The sequence below is a fragment of the Salarias fasciatus genome, chromosome 3 (assembly GCF_902148845.1).
Source record: "Salarias fasciatus chromosome 3, fSalaFa1.1, whole genome shotgun sequence".
NCBI lineage: Eukaryota > Metazoa > Chordata > Actinopteri > Blenniiformes > Blenniidae > Salarias > Salarias fasciatus.
Genome location: NC_043747.1, coordinates 19996729 through 20004770, shown reverse-complemented (window position 1 = coordinate 20004770; position 8042 = coordinate 19996729). Strand labels below are relative to the sequence as shown.

General features: G+C 42.7%; 1 protein-coding gene across 2 annotated transcripts; it reads right to left on the bottom strand.

Moving 5' to 3' along the window:
• Positions 1-395: 395 nt before the first annotated feature.
• On the bottom strand, positions 396-7725 carry LOC115383078 (uncharacterized). Of its 2 annotated transcripts, XM_030085122.1 has the most exons (3): positions 7720-7725; positions 3145-3662; positions 396-1605 (listed from the first exon to the last, which is right to left on the bottom strand). In XM_030085122.1, exons 2-3 carry the CDS (start codon positions 3583-3585, stop codon positions 1330-1332), a joined length of 717 nt encoding a protein of 238 aa, XP_029940982.1. In that variant the 5' UTR covers positions 3586-3662; positions 7720-7725; the 3' UTR covers positions 396-1329. The 2 variants fall into 2 exon arrangements, with proteins under 2 accessions (XP_029940982.1, XP_029940975.1); XM_030085115.1 differs by lacking the exon at positions 7720-7725 and having other exon boundaries at positions 3145-4694.
• Positions 7726-8042: the final 317 nt, after the last annotated feature.

Sequence of the window (8042 nt, the reverse complement as noted above, 5' to 3'; positions counted from 1 at the left end):
TCATCTGTTGTTGCTGCTGTGCCTTCATTTCATTGGTCACACACTGCTCTGATTCACAGATGAGATTTTCTCCTGATATCTTCAGTCATGTTTAAAGGGCTGGGCATGTTGTACTGCTGCTGATCAACTGGCCAGGAAATGTCAATTCACAGAGAAAAGCTGGCAAATAAAGGTGAAGATGGAAAGAAAGGAGCTCTGAGGCTCTGAAGGCCTCTGTGCAGCACCTGTATAATAAAGTGTGAGACAAAACCATTTCAGATCAATTTTGCTGTTTGAGCGTAATTCAAATACTTACATTCTGGGGAGAAAACTGAAAGACTTCAGATGTGTATTTTATCTTGTTTAATGTAAAATAATGTCAAAATTAAGAAAAAAGTAATCAGCTCAGTCAGTAACCTCAGTGGTGGGAAGGCCAGCGTCTGGACCGAATCCATTTCTTCTACATACTGTGAATAGTTTAGTTTGAGAAGCTTTATTTCAAACATGTAATAAAAAAGGTGAACAGCCAAAAAAGATAGAAAAAACATCACATTGAGAAACATGAAAAGTCCACACCATACCGTGTCTTTGACATGCCCAAAAAGGGGGAAGAAGTTCTTATTCAATCATACCGCTTCACATTATTGCCTGATCTTAATTTACAAAACAGTATAGCTTTATAATCATCACTTTCAGTACAAACAGAACCATGAATTAACGGCCCTCATCATATCATCACCAAACCATGGACCTCGAATCAGCTCTTTATATCTCTTTTTGAATTGAGACTCATTTCACAAATGTCTGGTCTCCACAAAGAATTTGTTCCATCTTTTTACACCACAATTTGAGACACAAAAACCTTTCAGAGTGGTGTGGACTTCATGAGTTTTAAACAGTAACTCTCCTCTTATATCGTAACATTTTCCCAGTGACACAAGAGTTTATCAACAATACCAGGTCATAAGTTATTCTTTATGAATCATTTCAATAGTTTTGTGTATTTTGGATGTATTTCACTATTAGACAGTGTGATTCCCCATCTTATTTATCAGGAGAAATGCAAACATTATTTAGAACATTTTTGTCAATTGATAAAAAAAACTTGCTACAAGTTCATAAAAATAGAAAATGTAGTGTACAGGTGTGTGTGTGTGTGTGTGTGTGTGTATGTGTGTGTGTGTGTGTGTGTGTGTGTGTGTGTGTGTGTGTGTGTGTGTGTGTGTGTGGAATTGCCACCAGTCATTCTCTATTTCTCTGACAAAGTGTCTAGAAATGACTGTTGTGTTTGACATAGTATAAATGAAGCTGAATTGAAATTGAAACGAAATGAAAGATCAGGAGTAGAAATCAGAGACTCTCTCTGGTCCTCAAGCAGCTTTTCTCTTTGGTGTCTGATCCTGAAGAGGACAGACCTTCTTCAGCCTCTCTTGGGTTCAGAGGAATTCCATCTGTGTTGCTCTCGTCTTCTTTCTTTCTGTCTTGTGACAACGCCTTCAGAACAGCTCGCCTGATTCTTTTCAGAAAACATCCAGCAGCAGCCATGAACAGAAGCAGAATGAGGCTCAGGACAACTGCTGCTGTGATGAAGAGTTTACGCCAATAAACCTCAGCACAGTGTGACTCCTGCAGAGGGAGAGAAGCAACAGATCACACATTTAGTCAGAGCAGTTTCAGTAGATCCTGCAGTCATCGGTCCCCGTTGGGCATGCATTGATCCTGCATGGATTTCACTGCTATAGTGCTTTTACGCCACTAAAAGAACATCCTCTTTGTTACTCTGAAATAAGACTTTTACTTATTTTTGGCATATTTTTTTCCCAATCATATTCAATGTACTTCTTTACTAGATATTTCAGGTTTTTCAAGCATTTCTATCATGTGTTTCCCCTCTTGTGGTTTTTAGCTATTTTTCTCAATTTTACTTGTCATTTCCAGTTTCACTACCTGGATGTGTTTGTAGAGGGCTGCAGCATGATGGCTTCACAGAGTCACTGTTCAGAGTACTGTGAGGAACAGCAGCTGCATCAGAAAGTTCTGCTGTGGAACAAGAGAACTCAAGTGATAGAACCCAAACTGCAGTGAGGATGTAAAAAAACATGTTAACCTTAATTTGTACAAACAAAAACTATATCTTATGATGCATTTATGAAGTTTTTCACTACAGTTCAGAATAATGAGCATTTTATTACGTTTAACCTCTCAGAAAGAGTAACAAAGAGGATTCATCTTCAAGCAGTTGAACAAATGACGCATCATGAAAGACACAGGTTATGGTCTTCTTCTCCCAGCAGAACTTCCTCTACTACTTTGTTGCACGACGTAAATGCTGAGAGGCCGCCTTGTGAGTGAGTCTGGGCCACACACACACACACACACACACACACACACACACACACACACACACACACACACACACACACACACACACACACACACACACACACACACACACACACACACACACACACACACACACACACACACACAGACACAGACACAGACACAGACAGAGAGGAGCAGAAAGGTTGGTTCAGACAGCGGAGCACGGAAAATGCCTCAGATTGAAGTGAAGCTTCACCGATGAACTGCAAAAGAATTCCCACAAACCGAGAGAGAAAACAGGATGAAGAAGACAACTAAAGATGAAAAGTATATATCCTTTTTGTTTGTTAAGTTAGTATTTTTGTGAGACTCCTCTATTACAGTTATTAAGAGTTATATTGTTGAAGCTGGATTTTCAAATAGAAGAGATCACATTGAGAAAAGTTTTCAATTTACTTATTTGAAAAGCTCTAAGAGCTGTTAATTTGCTGCAAGTTTTAACAGATTTCATTTGATTTTGTTACAGATGCTAATTTTGCATCATTGAAGCATAATAAAGCATGTTCATCAACCCCAGAGAAGCCTGTGTGAATTTGTGTCTCGAGGCCCCGACGATTGTCCTCTTTTCTGGAAATCCAAATATGGTCACCCGAGTAAAAGCTAAACCGAAAGCATTGAAAAAAAAAAAAAAAAGATCAAGTGCCACAGATCACAACTCACCTTTTTTTATGTATAATTAATGAAAGACTAATGTGATCCACAACTGATTTGGAATCAATAGGTCAAAGTTACTGGCTTCACCGCAGTTGCTGTTCAGCAGTCAGCAGTGGAGGCTCCTACCTGAGGCTGCTCGCTGGTCTCGCTGCTCTCTGGATCCGTGATGTTCGGTCTGACTGTCAGCCTCACTGCTGCCTTCAAGGTCTTCACTCTGCCTTCTGTTATCCAGCAGAAGAAAAGTCCTCCGTGTTCCTCCTTCACCTCCATCCGGAGCGACAAGTCCCCTGTTTCCTTCCAGTCCCTGGACACTGACAGCCGGCTTCCTTGAAACTCTTCCCCCGGAGTCCAGCTTCCAGAGAGTCCGTCCACCTCCAGCACCACCTGTCCGCTGCTCTTCTCCCACTTCACACTCTCCACGGATCCACCGAGTGTAACGGAATGACACGGGAGATCCACGGTTTGCCCCTCAGCAGAGACCGTTTCCACCGGGAAGAAGAGCTGCAGCTCCATCAGAGTCTCTACACGGTCGTTACATGTCAGCTCGTAGAGTCCGGCGTCGTTCATCCTCACGTGTTTCAGGAGGAGAAGAGAGTCGCTGTGGTTCAGTCTGTCAGTGTAAAGTGGTCCAGGAGAGACCTGAGCTCCAGTCCGAGACGCTACCAGCCGGGGGGGAGAACCTCTCACATGGAGGAACAGACGCTGAGTCTTCTCTGCTGCGCACGAGGAGCTCAAAGGGAATTTAACGTCGTTTCCCAAAACCTCGAGGATCATCAGTCCACAGACAGAGCCGCTGGTAGAGAGCAGGATCAGTGTAGAGAGGAGACGAAGCGCCATCATCTGTGTTCAGTCAGGGTTTGTGTGAGCAGAGAGGCTGAGCGCTATCAATATATACGAGCGACGCAAGTAAACCACTCCTCCGTCGCTTCAACAGTCCGAAGCTCCGCCCTGGAGCTTCGCCGAAGCTCCGGAGGCTCCGTCTCCCTCTCTCGCTGCAGCATATCATTTGCGGATATCTGGCTACAAGCCTTGCTTTGCTTTAGGAGCGCGTGCGGTCTGAGGGCTTTAATAACAGCAGCGGTGTGGAGTCATGGATTTGATCTGTTTGGACGCGACTTGAAAATGTTTTAAAGGGTTAAACCGAGTTTCCCATGTAAACCCCGCCTCCCCGAAGCTTCGCCCTGGAGCTCTGACACTTAAATGAACCATGAAGTAAAGTTCAGTCAGACGGACTGGGAGTTCAGTTTGTGGGTCTGTTACCTGCTGTTCACCTGAGAACTGATGGCAGGAAACAACTGATACTGTGTAAAAATGCTGGAGATATTTACTATTCAATGGCTTTTCCAATAAAAAATCTTCTGCTCAGTCATACTTTTCCTTATTGTGCAGATTTTGGTTTGATTTTTATTTAGTTATTTTTGTTTTGAAACACACTGCTGATCTTGTGAAGCATGTTGAGTTTCCTTCTGTGTGAAATGCTCTGTAAATAAAGCCAGCTGAATCAGAGTTTACACCACAACGTTTTGTGTGAGAACACACCATTTTTACTCTTTTGATTCAGAACAGTTTACACAGCAACGTCTCAAATGATGTCTGTAAACACAGAAACAGCAGATATTGTTGATAGTGGTTGATGTTGACAGCTTCATGGCTGAAAGCCGCTCAAAATATCAATTCATCTTTGTTGTTTGCCCTCATGAATCTCAAACAAACCAGAACAGTGTCCCTAAAGGAGCAGGAAGAAGTAAAACCTATATGACCCTGCCCCTTTCTGACTTTTCTAATATTAAACAGTTTCTTAAATCAAATTTACAACCAAAAATATAAACATGCAAATGATCCACAATTTATTTATAATCCAAATTACATATAAACACATTCATTCATTTTCTTGAGCCACTTCAGCTCTTCAGGGTCGCAGGGTGCTGGAGCCAACAGACAGGATCCACCCTGGACTCTTCAGCAGTCTGTCACAGAGCAGCACAGACTGAACAATAACACTCTGAGAGAGAGAATCACCGCCCCTCTCTTCACCTGGGTGGAGGTTCAGAATCTCCACCTCTCCCAGCGGAGATTACCATGTACTCTCTCTCTCTCTCTCTCTCTCTCTTTCTCTCTGAATGAGGAAGTGCTGGAGGCTGTGAGCTGGTGGTGTTTGTCACATTTCTTTTAATCATTTTTCTTTTTGAGTTGTTTATGTTCACTTTCCCTTGCTTGTGCCAGACGTGTTTCTGTGTTTGTGTGAAAGGAAATAGAACAAGTGAGCTCGCCTGCTTCAAATTCATACGGTGGGTTTATATGGGAGGAAAAGACTGACTGAGTGGAAGACAGGGATTTGTGGACTGTGAACAGGGTCCAAACAGTTCTCCCTCTCAGCCTCAGAAGGAAGAACAAGATGTATCATCCTTAATGGCTCAGCCATCAAGTCATTTCAATGGTTTTATGTATTTTGTATTTCACTATTATACAGTGTGATTCCCCATCTTATTTATAAGGAGAAATAAACCGTTAAATTATGAAAAATGCCAACAAGTTCATAAAAATAGAAAAGGTAGTTTACGCATGGTCTGTGTGTGTGTGTGTGTGTGTGTGTGTGTGTGTGTGTGTGTGTGTGTGTGTGAGAGAGAGAGAGAGAGATCACTGTAAACTGTGGAAATAAAAGTGTGTTCTAAAAATCAAAAATTTCGCTCTCGCTCGCTCGCTCTTTCGGAATCTCCACCTCTCTCCACCTCCAAGTGGAGGAAAAGAGAGCGGGGGTTTCCATTCTCTCCCTCTCTCTCTCTCTCTCTCTCTCTCTCTCTCTCTCTCTCTCTCTCTCTCTCTCTCTCTCTCTTTTCTGGTTACTCTCTAAATGTAAATAAAACCCAAGCCCTTTTGTTTAATTTTACCCCTGATCAAAAATTAATTACGGAATACAATTTCAATTGGAACTCAACATGTATCCATTATCTGGGTGTTTATCCCAAAGAACCTCTCCTCTCTCTTTACAATTAACTACGATGATATTACAAAGAAAGTCAATAAGGATCCAGACAGGTGGGCTTTGCTTCCCCTGGCCATTGGTGAAAGAATTAGATCAATTAAAATGGTAATTATACCTAAATTACCGGTATTGTATCTGTTCAATGCATTACCCGTGGAAATTCCACTTAATTTAGAGAATGGGATATGTAGGTTGGTCCGGAACTCCAAATAACCATGAATAAAATACACCTCTCTTCAGTTACTGAGAGACAGGGGAGGCTTGGCTTTACCTTGTCTTAAATACTATTACTTTGGTGCCCAATTAAGACCACGCCACAAACCTGTGAGGCGAAATGGAAGGGCTTGGAACGTTCTATGACGGAAACACCTTTACAGTCAGTACTCAGCTGTACACAATGTGCCAAATCCATTTTATCCTTGGGAAATTTTTGTTTGTGCACATCTATCAGAATATGGATAGATGTAAGGAAAGTTCAACTCCACAGGGAAATTAAGATTCGAGACTGGCCAGTTTGTGATCCACATTTTCAACCTGCAGTCCATGATTTTAGGTTTAAATAATGGCTACAACTCGGTCTGACAACTTTCAGCAGCATGATATCTAAAGGTCAGATGGATAGCTTCCAAACCCTTTCACGCAGACTCGGACTTCGTAAACATGACTTTTTCAGGTATATCCAGCTTCGTCATTATTATGTGAATGAAGTACAATGTACAACAGCAGATGCCTCATTCAGGTCTTTGTAGAGAGTTACCAAGGGAGTAGCAAAAAACATTGTGGGGAACATTTATAAAATTTTGTGCTCTACTAATAATCAAACCTACCTTCATGTGAAAAAATAATTTGATATAGTTTTGAAATTTGAAATTTGGTTCTCAGCAGACGGAAGTGACGTGAGGCGTCAGCTGTTGTTCGCCAGCGGTGTGAGTTTGTGGACTAGCCGACCTGCAGGTGAGACCAGACCGGCCATTGAGTCTGGTACTTGCCTTACCTCACAGACGCGTGAGTTATTGTTGATGCCCGGATCCCAGTAAATGACAGAACGTGAGTGCCATTCATCCGCCGTGTGAGTTTGTCCCCCTGATCTGTGCGACTGTGCAAGCCGTGCCGGCCTCCGCACCGCAGGAAGATGTTGTTTGTTCCAGTTCCTGTCGCTGTGAAGGTGCCGGGGCACTTGCTTAATACTCTGATACACGTTATTTCCTGAGCGAGAGACCGGTGGAGTGTCGGGTTCTGTGCCGTCGGGAGCGCTCGTTCTCCTCCCTCTGGGCAGTCCAGGCGGGCGGTGATAAACTCCTAATACGTTTACTCGTCGTTCAGTGGTGCTGTTTCCGCCCCGGTGGGGCGGGAGCCTTTGTTTCCACAGCTGCTCGTGCCAGGCAGGCAGTGGTGATCTCCTTAGGTTTCTATTCCGCGTGATTCATCTGTATTGTTTCCACCCTGCATATATGTTAGAGCGCTCGTCTCCTTCACCTGTGTGTCCGGGCGGGCGGTGTTTATTCTTCAGCTCCACTTAGTTATTTGCCTTCGATGAGATGATTCTTTGTTCTGGTGCCTATTGGATAGTAGACGTAGATAATTTACGTTTATCCATGATTATGACTGTTTATAATTTATATTAATGTGAGTGGAATATAGAGGCTGAAGTTGATTTTTCTTTATTATTGTTTATTGCAGAACTGCTTGTGGATCAGGATTCATCAACTAATAAACACATCTGAAGAGCAATAAGCCTCCCTCCGTGTGCTCTTACCGACACTCCTCTTGGATGCTGGATCCGCTTCATGAACTGTGCCTATTCCAATTTACCTCATTTACACCAGAACTGTGGTTGGAGGGTTGGCAATCTCAAAGTAGTACCACAAACTCACTTATTTGGAAAAATCTGGTTTGTTTTTTTATCACACCACGACGGAAAATGAGAGCCCTCTCTACTCGGCTTTCCTGCTGGAGGCAGTGTGGATCAACTCAAGCAGATCAAGCTCACATATTCTGGTCATGTTGATTTTTGGAAGAAGGTGATCAATTTAATTCAATC

What these genes read in the sequence shown, in the direction of transcription:
- LOC115383078 (XM_030085115.1), bottom strand. Translation starts at nt 3,858, where the DNA reads ATGATGGCGCTTCGTCTCCTCTCTACACTGATCCTGCTCTCTACCAGC. An exon ending in AGACCAGCGAGCAGCCTCAG is followed by an intron (nt 1,606 to 3,144) that starts GTAGGAGCCTCC and finishes CTCCCTCTGCAG; the next exon opens with GAGTCACACTGTGCTGAGGT.